The 20,903-nt window shown below is 34.3% G+C and overlaps 2 protein-coding genes across 2 annotated transcripts in view; one reads left to right on the plus strand and one right to left on the minus strand.

Annotated features, from left to right (window-relative positions):
• The window catches only part of LOC109058366 (integrin beta-8-like), a 28,026-nt gene extending 14,500 nt beyond the window's left edge, over positions 1-13,526 (plus strand). Inside the window, exons 8-15 of the mRNA XM_042745324.1 lie at positions 954-1,043; positions 1,354-1,495; positions 4,061-4,420; positions 4,689-4,911; positions 7,680-7,783; positions 7,856-7,966; positions 11,776-11,936; positions 12,826-13,526. Coding sequence (XP_042601258.1) covers positions 954-1,043; positions 1,354-1,495; positions 4,061-4,420; positions 4,689-4,911; positions 7,680-7,783; positions 7,856-7,966; positions 11,776-11,936; positions 12,826-12,948 — 1,314 coding nt within the window. The 3' untranslated portion in view covers positions 12,949-13,526. The remainder of the gene's footprint in view (positions 1-953; positions 1,044-1,353; positions 1,496-4,060; positions 4,421-4,688; positions 4,912-7,679; positions 7,784-7,855; positions 7,967-11,775; positions 11,937-12,825) is intronic.
• A 3,574-nt stretch (positions 13,527-17,100) lies between these two features.
• Positions 17,101-20,610, minus strand: LOC109052731 (transcription factor Sp8-like). Its single transcript, XM_019070145.2, has 2 exons — positions 20,454-20,610; positions 17,101-19,590 (listed from the first exon to the last, which is right to left on the minus strand). Exons 1-2 carry the CDS (start codon positions 20,472-20,474, stop codon positions 18,406-18,408), a joined length of 1,206 nt encoding a protein of 401 aa, XP_018925690.1. The 5' UTR covers positions 20,475-20,610; the 3' UTR covers positions 17,101-18,405.
• Positions 20,611-20,903: the final 293 nt, after the last annotated feature.

Here is a 20,903-nt window from a genome sequence, read left to right on the forward strand (position 1 = left end):
AATAGTTTGTCTAATTCAGTTATGTCATTTGCAGTGCTTAATGGGATTGTAGTTCTTTCCCTCATTAAAGCCGTCTTGTGTTTTTATCCTATCAAAAAATTCTTTTATTACTTATGATGTAAAAAAACAACATGCACATCCACCTACTTAATTTAAACAAATTTTTTTTTTAGTATAATTTTGTTTAACGCTTGAAATTTGAAAATTCCGCCAATCAGAGGTCTCCATTTTCAAAATGCTTATAAAAAATTATATTTTGCTACAAATATAAAATATATTGCCCAAAACCATATGAACTTTTGTTTTTCTCTTATTTAAATAGATATTTTATACAAATAAAAGTTCATACCAGTAGTTGTCAAAAAATAAAATAAAATAAAAACATAATAGTAGTAGTGTATTTTTTATTTTATTTTATTTTATTTTATTTTATTTTATTTTATTTTATTTTATTTTATTTTATTTTATTTAATATACATTTATGGTGACCAGTGACTATAACATAAAAGTAGTACATAATTTAATTTTATTTTATTTTACAAACTCAAAATGTTAAAAAGTATTTATGTACAACTTAAAATGAATAGTTTAATGTCTAATTCAGTTATGTCATTTGCAGTGCTTAATGGGATTGTAGTTCTTTCCCTCATTAAAGCCGTCTTGTTTTCATCCTATTTTTAAATGCTTTTTTGCTTCATGACAAAAGTTCATAATGCTGTGATTCCCCTCAGAGCTGGTTGATTTGGTTCATGACTCATAACGCTTTAAGAAATCCTTTTTTAAATCGTGGTGAAAAATTAATTACTTCCAGAGCCTACGGCGCAGAATAAGTGGGCAGCACTGTTGCACTCAGTTACTGTAAGCACATTTGTTTTGACAAACCGAGGCATGACTCAGTATTGTTTCTCTGTAAAGTTGTCTTTTTAAAATGCTTCATCTTTTCCTCTGAACAGGATCTGCTGGACTTGATTCCTGGAAGTTACGTGGGTCGACTCTTTCCCAAAGCATCTAATCTAAAAGACTTAGTAGTGCATGCCTACAAGGTAAACAGCTTTACTTTCTCTTTTGCTCCGCTCTCTCTCTCCGTTCACTCAAGGACAATATGATTAGAAGTGCAAAAGGTCCCAAACATTTCAGAGTGTTCGCTTTCAGTTTAACGGGAAAAGCACCGGCTGTAATGCCAGAATTTGTTCCAACATGCATTTAACAAGAGGAATAATCTTGTGGCAAGCACAACAATGCATTGTTCTTCCCAAAGTCCGGTGATCCCAGCGAACAGAAGCCTGCATTATAAACAGCTTCTACCAGAGACAATGGGCTCTTTCTGAGCTGCTGTCCTGTCTTCTCTTGCAGAAGCTGCTGTCAGATGTGGAGGTGCAGATCGGGTTGGAGGACAGCCAGGCTCAGCGCTTCCGGGTGAGCGTCACGGCCCTCTGCCCCGACGGATCCACTGTCTCTGGAAACACAAAGTGCTCCGGCGTTCGGCCAAAACAAACAGTACGTCTGTTTTAAGCACGGTGCACAGAGACGCTGGCTTTGATATGAAAAGTGCTCTAATTTAAGACTAGCTCAGCCAAAAATAATGTTTGCTCACCTGCATGTTGCTCAAAACCATATGATTTTAATTTTCTCTCATTTTAAAAGGAGATATTTTCATGCAATGAAAGTTCATGGTAGCTGTCAAGACCAAAAAAGTAACATGGAAATATTTTATTTTATTTTATTTTATTTTATTTTATTTTAAACAATGTAAGTGCATAGTGACCATTGGCTGTAACATAAAAGTAGTGCATATTTTCTTTTCTTTTCTTGTCTTGTCTTGTCTTGTCTTGTCTTGTCTTGTCTTGTCTTGTCTTTTCTTTTCTTTTCTTTTCTTTTCTTTTCTTTTATTTTATTTTATTTTACTCTATGGTGAACAGTGGCTATCAATGCTTTAAAAGTAGTACATGCCCTACAATATTTATTTTATTTCATGTTATTTTGTTTATTAAACAAATACTTTTATTCAGCAAGGATTCATTAACCTGATCAAAAGAAATAAAAAAGAAACACATAATCCAAAAAAATACTTCTAATCAAAATAAATGCTGTTCTTTTGAACTTTCTATTCATCTGTGAATCCTGAAAAGTAAAATGTTACACAGTTTCCACAAAAATATTGTGCAGCACAACTGTTTTAAACATTGATAATAATCAGAAATGTTTCTTGAGCAGCAAATCATCATATTAGAATGATTTCTGAAGATCATCTGACACTGAAGACTGGAGTAATGATGCTGAAAATACAACTTTGATCAAAGCAATTAATTACATTTTACAATATATTCATATAAAAAACAGCTATTTTAAATGATAATACTATTTCCTATTTTTTTTCTTTTACTTTTTGGAGCTTGACAGCCTATTTACATTTGTTGCATGGAGAAAAACAGCCTTCTCTTAAGCATTTTTTTTTTCAAATGAAAACATCATATGTTGTTATTAGGGGATGAAGCTATAACTGATGATATAAGAGTGAGCTAATGATAATATAATAGTCTTTTTGGTTGAACTGTCCCTTTAAGGTAATACAAGCCTTGGAGAATTTTAGTTTAAAGTAAAGGTTTACAGAATCTTTGGTTTCTTTTGTTCCATGAGAAAATAGTACAAACTAAGTAATTACTCTGTGCTGCACTGCTTATAATACCACGCATTTATAAGCTGTTTTATATGATCATGCGACCTGTGTTGAACTATCCAGCACATTAGGAACATAGCCGAGAGACTGCAAACCCAAATATAATGCCGTTGCACCACAGCTAGATTTAGACATTTTCTGAATAAACACTCTTGCATCTTGGTGGTGGATTTTGCACGGAAAAACACAAATCGCATTTTCGTCAAGAAATATTGAAAAATCTTGGTTTATATACAGTACCATTCAAAAGTTTGGCCATTTATTGAAGAAATTAATACTTTTAATAAGCAAACAATCGTTCAAAACATTAAAAAAATCCCAAACTAAAACTATACATAATAAAAACATAAATAAAACTAGTGTTTTTCTTAATTGAAACTAATGCTAAAACTATTAGGATGAATTTTGTCAACTGAAATAAAGGTGAAATTTAGACATGAAAAGTTGATTAGCTGGCAGTACTAAAGAACTAAAATTAACCAAATTAAAACTAAAACATAAGTAAAAATAAAGCTAATATTACAAATATGTATGTAAATATTACAAAAAAACAAAAAACAAACTGAAATGTTTTGTTGGCAGTAATAAATTAACAAATTAAAACTGAAATAAAAATAAAGCTATATATAATGGAACAAATTAAATATGAATACTAGGTAAACTACTTAAAATAAATTTAATATTAGAAGTAAAAAGAATAAAATAAGTAGTAAAATTATTTAAAATAAAACTGAAATAAAACAGTAAAGCTAAATAAAAATATTAAATAAAGCTAATAAAAAAACAATTACTAAAATAAAAACTGAAAATATTAAAATAAATGCTACTTTAAAATATGAATAAATGTTAATATATGCTAAATACCCAACACATATAGTATATTGAGTAATGCTGAAAATTCAACTTTGCAACACTGAAATAAATGTAAAAATATTTTACTATTCACAAATAAACAGCTTTTTTGAAAAGTAATAATATTTTACTGTTTTTACCTTATTTTTTTTATCAAATAAATGCAGCCTTGGTGAGCAAGAGAGATTTCTTTAAAAAACATTAAATATATTAACAAACCCCAAACTTTTGAACAGTTTACTCTTAAAAATAAAGGTGCTTCTTGATGCCATAGAAGAACCTTTTTTGTCTTAATGGTTCCATAAAGAACCTTTAACATCTGAAGACCCTTTCTGTTTCACAAAACGTTCTTTGTGGCGAAAAAAGGTTCTTCAGATTATAAAAAGGTAAGAAAGAGATGGTTCTTTGTGGAACCAATGATGGTTCTTCTATGGCAACCTTTTAAGCACCTTTATTTTTAAGAGTGTAGGTCATAATGAGATATTTTCTGAACTGTGGTCTCTGGGGCTTTGCTCTGTGTTTGTCTCGTCTCAGTTTTCTTCAAGGTGACTGTAGGAATGATCGAGTGTCCGGCGGACGGCGGCGATCGGGACGTTGTGATGTCCGTCAGGCCCGTGGGCTTTAACGAGTCCGTGAGCGTCCGGATCCGTCAGAGCTGTGTCTGCGGCTGCGCTCAGACGGGCCGCTGTCGTGATGACACCTCGTCCTCAGACTGTCCCGCGGAGACCAGCGCCTGTAGAGCGCACCGGAGCGCAGCCGTCTGCAGCGGACGAGGGGTCTGTAAGTGCGCGTCGTGTGTGTGTGACTCCAGCAGACTGGGAAACATCTACGGCAAGTTCTGTGAGATGGACGACTTCTCCTGTCCGTATGTGAAGGGCCTGGTGTGTGGAGGTGAGCGCCGAGATGTGTTTAGAGGGTTTAATTCACCCAAAAATTAATATTCTGTCATTAATTACTCACCCTCATGTGATTTCAAACCCGTAAGACCTCCGTGCATCTTCGGAACACAAATTAAGATATTTTTGATGAAATCCGAGAGCTTTCTGACCCTGCATAGACAGCAGGGTTCCTTACACGATGAGGGCTCAAAAACGTATCCATTGCATACCTATATATCGTCATATAAATGTGTTTTTATGTTTCCTTTTTGACGTTTCAGGACACGGCCAGTGCGTTTCGGGTGAATGTGTGTGTCTCCCTGGCTGGACAGGCGAGTCCTGCGACTGTCCCGTCTCCACCGAGAGCTGCGTGTCAGACGACGGCTTGATTTGCAGCGGCTGGGGAAAGTGTGTGTGCGGCAAGTGTGTGTGTGACGACGCTCGGCGATCTGGAGCCTTCTGTGAGAAATGCCCCATCTGCTACAGCTCCTGTCAATCACACTGGTAACCGCTCGCACTGATTGGCTAAAACAGCTGTCAATCACACAATTAAACACTCACTGAAGTTATTGTGTACCTTTCTAAAGGGGCTTCACACAGACTTTGCCTTCTATTCGCTTTCATTCATGCGCATGTAAACGCGGGAATGCAAGAGAAAAGGTTTTGTCTTCCACTGCATAGCAGAGTTAAACTCGGACCTGTGAATTTATAAAGCAAAAACACGTTTAATAAATAGAGAATGTAAACGTCGAAAAAATAGTGTAGATTGGAAATATTTATTTATTTAACTATTTTAAATGCTTTATTAAATTAATGGTTACACTTTATTTTAATGTGTCCTTTGAGATGGTTGATGGTAATTATATATATATATATATATATATATATATATATATATATATATATATATATATATAGAAAGTAATGATTAGCTACATGTGCTTACTATAGGGTTAGGATTAGGGTTTGGTTTAGGGTAACTTGAGATGCATATTTTATTGTTATTATAATAGTAAGTACAAGTAACATTTGTTACAACCACACTGTAACAAATGAATAATTAAGAAATAAATAATTTAAATTATATAAATATAAATCATTATAATTACATTAGTTAAATAGTTTTAATTTATGTAAAATAATTTAATAATAATTTTAATATTTATTAAAAACAGACACCCTGGAATATGACGTCATATCCTGTTGCCCATATTTTTGTATAAAATAATTTTTCATGCTAAGTTTTGCTGGACTGGCACTTTAGGATTTGTTCTTAATGTAAAATAAGTATAGTGCATACTGCACAGTATATGCTGTATGCTATTTTTATGTAAAATAGTGTGCAGTGTTCAGCAACAGAGTAGCACAAAAACATCATATTGCATGTGTAATTCCAGTTTTGAAATGATTTTGCATTTGGTATACTTGAAGAATACTAGTGTATTACAGAATGCACAGCATATACTGTATACTATTTTTAAGAGTTGTAAGTAAAATAGTATGCAGTATTCAACAATGAAGTAGTATGCTACACAACCTCATCACATCGCATGTGTAATTTCAATTCTGAAATAATTTTGCATACTTAAAGTTTAGCATGATCACGCATTTAGACAATCTTCTGAATAGAATACAAGCGTACTGCATACTGCTCAGTAATACTGTATAAAAATGCAAGTATTCTTTGTAATGCATGTTAAATGTCTCTACTGTTTGGATTGAAATAAAATAATGAGTCATTGATAACGTTTCCAGCTCATTCCTCACACTGGAAATTGAAGGTCAAATCGATCACATTGCATTGTGGGATGCTGTATTCAATGCAGTGTGCTCTGGCTTTATACCAAACATTGGCAAATGTCATAGAAATAGAATTAGCATTCTGAACATTGCCTTAATTCACAACATAAACTTAAGTGTCGGTCACATGAAAATTGTTAGGGATGCATGATCGCTCACTTAGCACATGCATCATATGGATTAAGACTACATCATAAATATAAAAAATAAAATTATAGGGGAATTCACCATAAACAACATTTACAGCGGGTTAAGTAAGTATGGATTACTTGGGCTGTTACCGACATCTGGTGAAAATTTCATGTAAACCGCACCTTTAGAAATATATTTACTGAGAAAAATGGTGACGTGTTCAATAATTATTTTACTCGCTATATATATATATATACACAGGACCACAAAACCAGTAATAAGGGTCAATTTATCAAAATTGATATTTATACATCATCTGAAAGCTTGTGACCCTGGACCACAAAACCAGTAATAAGGGTCAATTTATCAAAATTGATATTTATACATCATCTGAAAGCTGAATAAATAAGCTTTCCATTGTTGTATGGTCTATTACGATCAGACGATATTTGGCTGAGATACAACTATTTGAAAATCTGGAATCTAAGGGAGCAAAAAAATCTAAATATTGAGAAAATCACCTTTAAATTTGTTCAGATGAAGTTCTTAGTAATGCATATTACTAATCAAAAATTAAGTTTTAATATATTTACAGTAGTAAATTTACAAAATATCTTTACGTAATCTTTACGTAATATCCTATTATTCTTGCCATAAAAAAAAAATCAATAATTATGACCCATACAATGTATTTTTGGCTATTGCTACAAATATACCCCAGAGACTTAAGACTGCTTTTGTGCTCCAGGGTCATATATATATATTAATTATATGTATGTATGTATAGGTATGCACAAACAAATAATTATGTATGTATGTTTGTATAGTTCTTATTCATTTTTAGTTAGTACATCAGGTTAAACTAAATTAAAATAAGAAATTTTGCTTTGGCAACTAGCTGCAAAAAAAAGAAATATATATATATATATATATATATATATATATATATATATATATATATATATATATATATATATATATATATATATATATATATATATATATATATATATATATATATATATATGCATTTTAGTTAATATTTATTTTATTTCAAGTAACAATTTTTTTTTTTTTTTTTTTTTATTGGTTTATATCTTAGTTTTAGCAAATGACCCTGATTTATATCATTAATTATAATTCTTTATTTATTATTTATTAATTTTAGGTTATTCAAATAATGTAATAAATATGTTAAAAAACTTTAAATATTAAATTAATAATTTTATAAATGTATATGATCTACTCCACTTTTCTGCAACAACTTGCAGCTTGGCTAAGAGTTCAATCTGTGTTATTTGCATCCTAAAAGTTTCCGTCCTAATAATCATAATCCTCAGGAGCTGTGTGAAGTGTCACCTGTCTAAGGGCCTGGGATCAGACGCGCTGCAGCTCTGTAATCACAGCTGCGCTCCAGCGGTGGAGTATGTGGACGACATCACAGGTACTACAGCACAAACACAGAGAGAAACACAGGAGGCTGCAGTGCGTCTGAATGAACTGTGCTGTTGTTCAGAGCTGGTGCGGGGGAAATACTGCCTGTATCCCAGCAGTGAGAAGTGTCAGCACCGATTCCTCACGGACTTGGCTTCGGATCGGCCTCAGCTGCACATCAGTCGACATCCTGGTGAGGAAATGAATTCTTCTCTGCATCTTATACTCCTCCGCCTTTCCCTTTTCCCACCTCTGTTCGACAGCGCTGAAAAATTTGAAATTATATTTCACTCGCTGAGAATGAAGCCTATTTTAAGACTGTTTGTGACATTATTTTCAGCACACTATCCCAACAAATTCTCATTACTGTAATTTGTCAAGTCCAGATGTTTTAGTTTGGAGTTGTTTTTTCTCATTTGATTCTCATTCCTGATTTTTTTTTTGGTATTTAAATTTTATTTAAATTCAATTAAATGCAGTTCAACAATGAATTTATTTTATTTTATGATGAATAAAAGCTATTTATTTATTTGTTTATTTCTTGTTTATTTAATTTGTATTTTATTTTATTTTTTAATAGATTTTTTTTTGCGAACTGTAAGTGGTCTATTTTTATCTATTTTATATAACTTTATTTATTGTTTGTTTATTTTTTTGTCTTATACTTTTATTTATTTATTCATTTATTTAATTTGTGGCTTTGCTTTATTTATTTATTTACTTATTTTGTTTTTTAAATTTGTATTAAATTTGTATTTTATGTTTGTATTAATTTTTATTCTTTTTTTTAATTCTTTTTTTATTTTGTTGCAACATTCAGGAGATTAACACGTCTCTGTGCTGATCTCTTGCCAAAAGGAGTCTTTATTGCTCATAGTTTGCTCGGGAGGTTTATGGGAGTTTCTGGTGTTTCTGGTGTTTCTTTGAAGTATAAGTTTCAAAGCTTATTTCTTCTTAATGTTCTTCTTTAAATTCTCACGCACACACACACACACACACACTTACAGTGGAGAGCAGCTCAGATAATTTGATGAGAAACATAAGAGTTCATACTGAGATCTATTTTGATTGCTTTTCTGGGGGGGGGGGGTTTCCAGGAGACCTCACTGATGTCTAGAAAGAACTTCTGATGTATTAAGCAGATGCATTTTTAATGCATAAAAAACCCTGAATTTCTTTCAAAATCTTCACTGTGCTTGTTCAATTGTGTCAGGCGGATAAAAAGGTTCAGGGAAAGGGTTTGTTTAGCACAAAAGAATCCAATAATTCATTCTTAAGCTAAACAGCGGCCAGATGTTTCTGTTGTGTGCCGTTACGACATCAGCAGCAGCTGAACTACACACATCCAGGCCTCCTGTTCTCAGTGGCTCAGATCCAGTCCAACCCCAACACAGAGGACACAGAGTAGCATACTGACATTTAGCAGGTTTCCATGGCGATCTGGAAGCAGCACACACACACACACAAACACACACACACAAACACACACACACACACACACAAACACACACACACAAACACACACACACACACACACACAAAGGCTTGTGTTGTTTCAGTGCAGCACTGAGGGGGCGTGGGGTGTGTCCTAAACGGCATTCGGATGAGTGGCTTTATAAGAGAGAGTGTGCAGGAGACCAAAACAACATTATTGAGATCTCCGTAATATCTCGGTTGCTTTGCCGTGACAGTAATGCGATTAAACGGAGAGACTAATGCTTTATTAAGCCTTGTTCACACTAGAGATGATAATTATAACTTCAGGTGCTGGTTGCATGGCGGTCAAAAATAACCCATTTTTACTTCAGTGAAATGAATGTACAATAATTTTGTTTGATAATGTTTATATAGTATTTTTATAGTACTGAACTATATTTTTGCAGGAGTTATAATTCATTTATTTCCTGTTAGCTACTTTTTGAGCATAGAAAATGACATTTCTGACTTAGATCTTGAATGCACAGATTTAAGTTTGGTCTCTATTTAAAAAAGACGCTTGGCTACTATTTTCAAGGCTTATATGAAATATATATTCTCCAAATCATGTTTTACTCTGAAACTGCATGAAAGTTAAACCTATGAATCTAAACAAGTTGTTTTCCAAATTTGAGGTTGATATCACAAAAAAAATTAGCTTTCAGTAAGATTTTGTTTGGGTGAAGTACCAAATGCTTCCACTAGATGTAATTTGGACCATTTAACCTTTTCAAAACATCCATGTATACATCCACATCCCCCTATAAATAATAACGATACAGAGAAATTATATCGTTGGAATCTTTTCAGAATGTTTTTTATTTTTCAGCTAAAGGAGAATTAAAAACATTTACATTTAAATGTAATCATTTAGCAGACGCTTTTATCCAAAGCGACTTACAAATGAGAACAGTAGAAACAATCAGATCAACGAGAGAACAACAACGGTATACAAGTGCTATGACAAGTCTCAGTTAGTCTAGTACAGGGTAGTAACACGTAGCCAGGGTTTTTTTTTTTTTTTTTTTTTTTTTTTTGAATATGATAGACAAAGAAAAAGAAAAGGTAAGTACTAGTATTAGTTGGTTAAGTGCAGGCGAAAAAGATGAGTCTTTAGATGTTTTTTGAAAATAGGATAGGATAGGATAGATTAGAATAAAATATCTAAAATATCCTGCTTTAATAAAAACACTGAGAGCCAATCAGAATCCATCCTGCTTTAATGAGCTTTGATGGTATGGATTGTTTTGGTGTGAACATGACTTTAGTCTTCTGCTTTTCAGATGTTTCTTCTTAGAAATATATTCCATGTGTCTAGCATATGTTAGACCAAAGTCTGCAATTTAAAGTCAGAGATCTAAGTATGAACCAGTTTTTTCAAGATCGTTGATATACTTTTAAAGTTTTTGTTAATATTTTGAAAGAGATCATATTTTTACATTTTCTGTTTTCATTTTAATTTTATTAATGTTTTAGCCATTTTGTCTGCATAGTTATAAAGATTTAGTTTATTTAGTTTTGTCTTTTTATCATTTTCATTATTATTTTTTAATATTTTAATAGAATAGTTTTATTAATTTTAGTACTTTAGTATTGCCAGCAACATATTTATAATTTTCTGTGAAGTTTTAAAAGTTCAAGTATATCTAACATTGCTATTCTATTCTAGTCTAGTCTATTCAGCTTTATAAATTTCTATTCTATTTTTTTATTCTATTCTGTTTAGTTTTTATTGTTTTATTAGTTTTATTAATAATATTAATAATTAATATTAATTATTAACTTTAATATTGTCAGCAACTAACATTAATTAATATTAATATTGTCAGCATCTAACATTTCTATTTTATTTTATCTATTCTATCCTATCCTATTCTTTTCAGCTTTAATTTAGTTTTATCAATTTTAGTGTTTTAGTATTTGCCAGCAAAATATTTATTATTTTTAGTGAAGTTTTGTAAGTTAAAAATGATCTAACATTGCTATTCTATTCTGTCCTATTCTATTCTATTATATTCTATTCTATTCAGCTTTAATTTAGTTTTATTAATTTTAATACTTTAGTTTTGCCAGCTAAATATTTATAATTTTCAGTTAAGTTGTATAAGTTCGAGTTTATCTAACATTGCTATTCTATTCTATTCTATTCTATTCTATTCTATTCAGCTTTAATTTAGTTTTATTAATTTTAGTACTTTATTATTGCCAGCAAAATATTTCTAATTTTCATTCAAGTTTTATGTTCAAGTTTATCTAACATTTCAATTTCTATTCTATTCTATTCTGCAACTCAAGCATTTCTCATTAAATAGTCTGATCTGCTTCATGTTTATTTATCTAACTGTATTCATTCTTACTGTATGTCTACTATTGACTAAAGAATTTTCCGAGAAACGGTTATCTTTTTGTAGGTCAACTTCTGAGCAGTATGACTTCCTGTGGGATCAGAGATGAGCAAAATGCAGTCATGTGTTGACTTTGGCTGTTGTTTTTGTTGTTTATATTCTGGTCTCTGTTTTGTAACAGTGTGTGTTTGGAGTCGGCGGTACTTTAAGACGTTCCTCAGCACCTTCCTTCTGACCGTCACACTGGGAATCGGCATGCTGGCCGTGGTCCGACAGCTGCTGAGAGCTAGAAACTGCTCGTGGCAGTCCAACCCTGAGCAACAGTTTGACCACAGCCGCAAGGTAATGTGGGTTCATGTGTGTGTTCAGTAAGAGAAAACAACAGCAGAGTTCAGTTTTAAAGAAATGTTCACCCGGCCAAAAAAATTATATTATTTATATGAATTTATTATTATTTACTCACCCTCGTGTCATTCCGAATCAATGTTATTTTAGTATATGTATAAAATAGTTTTTTTTCTCCCCAGTTTTATTAAAAATTATTTTTGTATTTATTTTATTCCTTTTATTTCTAATAATCATAAAATATTTTTTTTAAGTATATTTATATCTATATTATACTATAAAAAATTATATATATATCACACTAAAATACACATATAAAAATTAAATTCTATTAAATTTAATTAATTTGTGTACTGTCAGGTAAACATTTTTAAAAATATTATTTCACAAAATTAATTTGAATAGTTTTAGTTTTAGTCTCTGTGGAGGACAAAAGCCTGCTAACCAAGGCAGCATTTATTTGATTAAAAACACAGTAAAATCAGTAAAATTGTGAAATATTATTACAATTTAAAATAACTGTTTCCGATGTGAATATATTTTAAAATGTAATTTATTTGTGTGATGTGCAGCTGAATTTTCATTATCATTACTCCAGTCTTCAGTGTCACATGATCTTCAGAAATCATTCTAATATACTGATTTGCTTCGCAAGAAACATTTCTATTTTCTACATTTATTATTAGCGTTGAAAACAGTTGTGCTGCTTCATATTTTTGTGTGATAGATTTTATTTTTCAGGATTCTCTGATGAATATTTCAAAAGAATAGCATTTATTTGTAATAAATCTTTTGTAACATTATAAATGTCCTTACTGACATTTTTGATCGATTTAATGCTTCCTTTCTTAATTAAAGATGTATTTCTGTTCCTTTCTGAATGCAGAACTCATACGTCCCCACGACCAACGAGAAGACGATCACGTACAGGAGGGACCACCTGCCGAATCACCCAGTGGAGATGCAACCACACGTGCCCAAGAAGCCCCTGTGCGATGCCTGGCAGTGATGATGAGGGTCAAAGGTCGTCTAGAACCGAAGCACTACCTGAATGAAAACACAATCTTCCTCTTTAAGCACTTACTTCACGAGAGCAATATCCAGTGTGGGTTTTCTGAGGGTGTTTTTCATTCGGTTTCTCATTTATGATGTTGAATGGCATTAAATCTCTTGTCCTGAAGCCACACAGAATAAGAGACAGTACGGTAAACCCTTAATGACGCGTTCACCTCAATAGTCCAGTTACTGTTTGTTTGTGTCTGTGAGCGGATGTGAAGGTGTTTTTGTGATATTTTTACTTGTTTGATTTTAATCGTCAATACGCTACAGACTCCGGCTGTGTCCAGAATAGCGTACCTGCATACTGCGCATACTATTTCTGCAGGATGCATGCAGAAAATACACGGACCAATGCAGCGGGCTTGACACTTCCAGTATAATGATGCTTTGTTTGGACTTAATAATTAGTTTATCAATTAATTATGTTATCAATTAAATTTAATTATTTTTAGATTTATATAATTTTCATTTTAGTTTGAGCAGATTATTATTATTATATTATATTACTTTTTTTAATAGCAGTGTTCACATTACATGCAAATAAGCTATTTTCTGTGTGTAGTGCAGTAAACGGTAAAACCTTTTGCTACAAACCAGTGTTTATGAGTATAATAATACATTAAAATAATATGATAAGCAATAGTATCAAGCAGCATAATGGACTTTGTACAGCTGAAATAACTGGAAGCAAATGATACCGGAAGTCTTAGTGGATAGTTGAGCTGATCCTGTACAGTATGCAGTATGCCAGTACTCACTTCTGAACATAGTGTTTAGGAAACCCTGTCGTGCTGACTGGGATTAGTATGCCACCTAGTGTTCAACACACACGCTTAACCATTTCTAACAACTTTAGCAGGGGGATTTTTCTGAATTTTTTTGTAGTGAACATGGCATTGGGGTTTATTGAATGTGTTAATATTTAAGCAGAGATCTCAGAACTGTAGCTTAAGTTATTTTCCAGCACTTTTCCCAGCTCAGATGATTCCCTGATACAACTGGAGTTTTAAGGAAGCTTCTTCCTACACTAGTTTACTGTATGTTCAGGTTTGCGCTTTGGGTTGTGTGTTAATTATTTAAATGCTGGTCAGTATTTATATCTGTTGTCGTGTACTACTGAGGACCCGTTTGTCCCGGACAGCGGCCCGATAATGCAGTGTGTGGTACAAACCCTTGAGGTCACCATAGCATTCCTGTGGCTCTAATAAATCAAGTTTTAACACACTGTTTACATTTGGAGAACATTAAACAATATTTATTTTTAGTATGTTTTCCTCTCTTTTGTTAGATTTTTTTTGTATAGTGTGAACGGATCTGGTTGCCTACAGAGCAATATTGTTAGCATGTGTAACCGCACATTTCTGACTGATATGTGAATGTACTTGTGTAAAGCAAACATCACACCAGCCATTCTGGTTATGCTTTGTAGCCGGTTTAATGAAATAAATAAATAAAAATCATAACACTGTTCTTCAGTTGCATGGTGTCATCATTTAAGTTCATTATGGTGAGTTTATAAAAATGTAAGGAAAAAAATTAAGATTGCATGTGGTGCTCCTTATTTAGGAGTCACACTTGTGATCTTCACAGTCAAAAGTGACAGGACACCTAAAATTAACCTTTTTTCGACCCTGTAAAATCAATCTAATATATTTTTATATATTTTTATAAATATTATATTCAATAATATTTTGTATTTTGAGATAATTTCATGGCACTAATGAATATTTATGTAATAATTATCAATTTCTGCCCCATTGAAAATAATACAAATTTAAATATATATATATTTTTTTTATTTTACTTTTCAATGAATGCAGAATTTCATGTTAAAATAGAGTCAACGCCTTTAAAATAAAAAAAAAAATTGTAGCCGGATTAGTGCCTTCTGGTTTTTAGACAAAATTACTTATTTTTATTAAGTTGTGGGTTTGAATATATATTTAGACATTCTCAAAGACAATCTTTTTTAAAGGTTTCGATTATTATTATTATTATTTTTGGTTTGAATTTTTGATTTGAAACGTCAGTTTTTGAACTATTATTACTACAGTCAAACCTGAACACAGAGAAAGCATTTTTTTTACACAAAACATTAAAAGTGTAAAAGTGTTTTCTGACTCATTTTGTTTATAAGGTCATAGCCATACCAATTCATTTGAGTGTGTATAATTGTGCATGTTTGTGTCTGTGAGTGTGTGTTTGAGTGTGTGTATGTGTGTCTTGCACTCTTGGTGTTTTAGAGTGTAACCCCTTTCTTGCTGTCCAATTTTGTCCTGCATTGTAGTTGAATTATTGCTTTAATTTGACATATTTGCTGTGTTACAGTCACACCAGTTCCTGTGTGTGTGTGAGAGTGGATGTGTTAGTTTTGCACTCGTGATGTTTTAGAGTTTCACCCTGTCATTGCTGTGTACTTTTTTTCTGCATTGTGTCAGATTTGTAGATTGTAGACAAAAATTCTCAGAATGTTTGTGTTTTTTTTTTTTTTTTTTTTAATTTCCCATTCATTTCCTATGGTCAGTCATTTTTGACCGAAGACCACAAGTGTGACTATTTTTTTTTTTTTTATGAACACTTAGCCTGCTCAAATCATGCCCTCATTTTTGTGTGTGTGTGTTCACATTCCAAATGCCATGAAAGTCTCCAAGTTTCATACCATTCCGATGAAGCTGTGATTTTTAAAAATCCATAACATAAAATATTTGGTCAAAAGTGACCGAAGAGCACCAGAGGGTTAAAAGGTAGTCTATTCAGTTGATTTATTTTAGCATGTTGTAGCGTGAAAATGCTGTCATTTTTTTTTTTTATTTTTTTGGATTGTTTTTAAAATTAGCATGAAAGGTGACAGATTAGCAAAACATGCATGGAGCATGGATTTAAATGTGAAAATTTGTTCAATAAATGTTTGTATAGTAATATTTAAACTTAATTTTCAGCATACAAGTACAAATATAGTTCCCAAATTTAAATCAAGACTCTCTTTTAGCTTTAAACCACCTTTTAAAGTAAGAGCAGGAGCGCCATTTTTTAACTTCTGGTTTCACTCGTTTCCAGTTATTTTACCAATATAAAGCAGTCCCACTGGTGTTTCTTGTCATTTTATTTTAATTTACTGTCGTAATCATGAACCTGTTGGTTTGTAGCACAATTTTACTGCACTTTGTTTTCTTAGATATTTAGCCTAGGCTACTTGTTGTCTCCCACATTCACAGAATATGCTTCCGCGTTGCAAAACGCGGTGAACACGATAAATACTGTCTCCTAATATTATCCCTAACAGTTTTCATTTGTATTCTGGTAAAGCAGAGGATCAATAATAGACTAAGTCAGGGATCTCCAACCCTGCTCCTGGAGAGCTACCATCCTGCAGATTTCAGCTCCAACCCCAGTCAAACAAACCTGAAGCAGCTAATCAAGGTGTTCAGGGATACTTGATAATTACAGACAGGTGTGTTGGAGCAGGGTTGGAACTGAAGTCTGCAGGATGGTAGCTCTGCAGGAGCAGGGCTGGAGATCCCTGGACTAAGTGAACTAGAGCTGCAGTTCCGCCAGCGACAACAAAGAGGCGTCAAATACTCATAAGAGCGCTGCTGTATTAAATGAATGTCACTGCGTCACACAGGTAAAACTTTGATCTTATTTTAGGAATTGGTTTTAAGTTAGAAATGACTAGTTATGACTGTAGTGTAAGTATGTTCTGAGGTAAAGTCACTTCCAGATGCACAGCTCGTGCCAGCCTCTTTTAGATCAAGATCATTTCAAAGAAATAAAACTTTGGTAGAAGTGAACAATAATGTTTTTATTATTATATCATATATAGTGATATTTATTTATTTTTACAAATCTATATTTTTATTTATCTTAATTATCTTATAAAGATATCAGCTCAGTCGCAAACATGTCTAATGAAAACCAATTGAGTTTTTTAAGTACTCTGAGTTCATTTATTTATTTCTGTTTATTTTCAATTATTAAGTCATTTAAAACAATCAACATCAAAGCTTTGTTTCTTCACAGCACGTGACATCGTTTTTAATTAGGCTATCTCATACAGGCTTTAATAACCTTGCGTAGCTATTTATTCATATGTGCACGTCAACAGTGCTGAACACACTATTTTTGTGGTAAACCATCATCAACCCACAGACCCCATAATTCCCCCAAAAACAGTCCAAATAGCCAAGTCATATTTGACTTTATTACCTTAAAGTAAACGGTCAGTAAACACAAACACACATGCTCAATTAAATAATAATAAAACAAAAAGATAATCCAATAACTGATCGACTCGATTCGATCCTGAAATTATAAATATAGATTCAAAGTGCGACTCTGATAGACTTCAAAGCACAAATCAAACTCGATGATAAATAGTTTCAAGACAATCCTATGTACAGTTTCACTTTGCATTGAGAAGAGTTCAGATTCACGGTCATAGATATCAACTACACGACTAATGTACAAACACGCACTTTTCATCTCCAAATTAGGCGTAATATTATAGACTCGCTGGGTTAGAGACTCTCCGTTTCCAAATCATCAAGGAGCACAAAATAAAACAGTTCAGTTGGCAAGTACAGAATAATAAGACATTTGTGCAGCTGTTGAGGAATAAAATCCTTGATTTTCTTAATTAGTTAATAAAGTGCCTCAATAGACATGAGTGAATGGAGAATCTGTAGATGCAGCGCAAATATCAAAGTTCTGCAGTTTGTTTCATCTTTATCTGCATGACGAGGTTATTTTCATCACTGCATCCAAAAGGGCTATTTTAAATATCCAAGAACACCTGAGAGAGACCTTCTGCTGATTTCAAATCAGTCTATAATGAACATCCATGGTTCTTTGAAGACCAATAAACACTTTCTGTATAGAGTTCTTGAGTTGACACACTCTTGGAAATAAAAGTTCTTTATTGGCATCAGTGGTTCCATAACGAACGTTTACCATCCGTTACGTAACATGTTGTTTATAATTTGAAAAAGTTATTAAGATTTTTCAAACGTTCTTTACACTAAGAAAAAAAATGCTTTTAAGAACTTTTCACTGAAAGGTTCTTTGAGGAACCAAAAATTGTGGTTCTATCGCATCGCTGCGAAAACCACCATTTGGACCATTGGAGTGTTTATGCACTCTAAAAAAAATGCTTGTTTGAACCCAACTTTTGGGTCAAATATGGACTAACCCAGCTGTTTTTTTTAGTCCATATTTGACTCAAAGTTGGTTTGAAACAACCCAGCATTTTTAGAGTGAACATTAAAACGGCTTATGTTTTATACGTTTTCAGATCAGTGTTATGGGTTCTTTAAAATACCAGTTTTCGAAGGAATTTGAGAATAAAAAGTTATTTTTGGCTCTAATGGGAACCTTTATCTTTAAGAACGCATGTTATCTATATCTCTTCTCAGAGGCCGTTCTGGACGGGTTCTGTGTTGTGGATCATTTCCGGTGACTGGCAGGCTGGGCTGCCCGGTACACTCTGTTCGCTGTCGGTATCGCTGCCCTTCTTAACCCCGCTGGAGCCGGGCTCGCAGGCGCTGTGCGTTTTCACGTGTTTACTGAGATGGTCGCTGCGCATAAAGCGCTTGTTGCACACCGGACAGGCGAATCTCTTTTCCCCGGTGTGTGTGCGTAAATGCCGCTGGAGCTCGTCTGACCTGGTGAAGCGCTTCCCGCAGAAGAGCCAGTTACAAACGAACGGCCTCTCGCCGGTGTGCCAACGCAAATGCGCTTTGAGGTGCGATGTCTTTCCGTATACCTTTCCGCAGCCCGGGATGTGGCAGCTGTGGAGGCCCTTTCTGCGCAAACTGGCCCCTGAGGGCCCCAGGCGATCCGCCTCTTGACAGTTTGGACAGTCGCAGGTCGCTCTGCCGGAGTACCGCCGGGTGGATGAGCGCGGAGACCCGGCTAGCACTGCGCCGTTAGTACCTGGGCTGGTTTCTGGGTAAGTGGCGGATAAAACCGGTTTGAATCCGTCCATCAGGTGCTGGCCACCTGTGAGGAGATGCGGAGACGGACTGGCGCTGAACGCGGTGTGAGTGAGGGAGGAATACTCTGAGTTGTATCCACCCAAAGGTGAATGCAAAGAGCTCTGGAGCGCGGCGCCGTTCGCGCTTTGAACGTCAATCCAACCGGTGCCCACATCCCACCAAGAGGAGCCGCCACCGGCGCTCACGTCCCCGGCGGAGATGCCAGCGTGCGCGGATTTGAACCACGTCTCATACGGATGCGCGACGCTCATTCTCGGGTAAATCCCCTGCAGAGTGTCCACTTTGGAGATGAACACCGACTGCGCGCTCGGGTCCTGAGAACTGTTGGCCACTGAAGTTTGAAACACGGGGTAGTCGTTTCCAAACGGGCTGGTGGAGGCGTTGGTGCCCGTTAAGGAGAACGAGCTGTTGGCGCTGAACGAGTCGTTCCGCTGCGCGCCGAACGGAGAGAGAGAACAGCTGCTGGGCGCTGCGCGTTTCCAAGGGTGAAAACCTCCTTTTCCAAACGAGCCGCTGTCCGAGGAGGGACTCGAGCTCCCGATTTTGTTACAGGTCGCTGCTAACATGGCCAATGGAGTGGATCCAACCCTCGGTTCCTCCTGTGACCATAAAAACATTCAGATTTTCACTCAAGGCGCTTTTATCCATAGCGATATTCAAAAGAAGAGCAAAAAGGCAACCATATTGGTCATAAACAATGCCAAACACATTGTTTATAAAGCTGTTAGGAGATCAAGGACTTCGCATATCAAAATGTGGTCAATTTAGACGTGAAATAAAGAGTTGCAAAACTTTAAACGCAGCCCGTTTTGCAAATTTTCCTTCTATAAACTTTTCAGAGACAGTTGATTTGTTCATGTAAATAATGCAGTCGATGTAATATAATCTTAAAGAACTGATAAACTACCTTTTGCATTAAATTGATTTGCTTTGCAACAATTTAAGTAGGCTATAGTTCTACAAAGCAAAGAGTTAAAACTGCTTAAACTCAATCCATTGTACTAATATTCTTGCATCTGTATTGCCATTAGAAGTTATTTTAATAAAAATAAAGCTTCCACATAGAACCAAAACGAGTGTTACATTTTTATAGGAGAAGCTAGAAATTCAACTTAATTTCATTGAACCTTCTATGTTTTTGGAGTTTTTAAAGAACCCAGGAACAAAAACACCGATCTGATCCGAAGAACCTAATGAAACATCAGTAATTATTTTTAGTTTTTAATAATTACAAGATTCTTTGGTGAATATTATTTTTCAAAGAACTCATTTATTTGCTCCTGCAATCCGAATGCAACTCGACCGCATTTCAGCATTACGCAGGATTACGCACAAACGCGCTTGTAGCCTAATGACAATATACCGCAAATAAACTTTAAACAATCTTAGCTTGTTCTAATTTCAGCTGAAAATCCTCTCGAGATCTCCCCTCGACGGACACAAGAGCTGTATCTATACTCACCCCAAGAAGTGAAGTTGCCATCACCTGTGAAAGGTCTTTGCATTTATAAGTCCCTCGGCTGTTTTGGAGCCTTTACCGCCCACCGCTGCACAAATGCGCTCGGCTCGGGCTTTGAAGATCCGGCGGATCCCGCGCGACCAATCAGATCAGCGTTCTTGGTGATGTCATCGGCGGAGCTCTCGGTGACGTGTTGCGCGGGTAAAATTTGTTTACAAGTGGGAGGAGCGGGAGGGCCAGTGAACCTTTCCAGGACCCTTTTTTTTAATTGTTGGGGAAACCCATGTAAAGATAACTAATATTTTATGATAATGAGATGCTTGTGGGTGTTTCTTGATTTTTTATTTTTTTTTTCATGCTGAGCAAAATTCACCACTTAATTTAAACATCTGAATATGACATCTGAATAAAATATTTAACAGTGCATGATTCATTTTTATATTCTTCAGGATC

The sequence above is a fragment of the Cyprinus carpio genome, chromosome B19, assembly GCF_018340385.1.
Source record: "Cyprinus carpio isolate SPL01 chromosome B19, ASM1834038v1, whole genome shotgun sequence".
Lineage (NCBI taxonomy): Eukaryota > Metazoa > Chordata > Actinopteri > Cypriniformes > Cyprinidae > Cyprinus > Cyprinus carpio.

What these genes read in the sequence shown, in the direction of transcription:
- LOC109052731 (XM_019070145.2), bottom strand. Translation starts at nt 20,474, where the DNA reads ATGGCAACTTCACTTCTTGGG. An exon ending in TGGCAACTTCACTTCTTGGG is followed by an intron (nt 19,591 to 20,453) that starts GTGAGTATAGAT and finishes TTATGGTCACAG; the next exon opens with GAGGAACCGAGGGTTGGATC.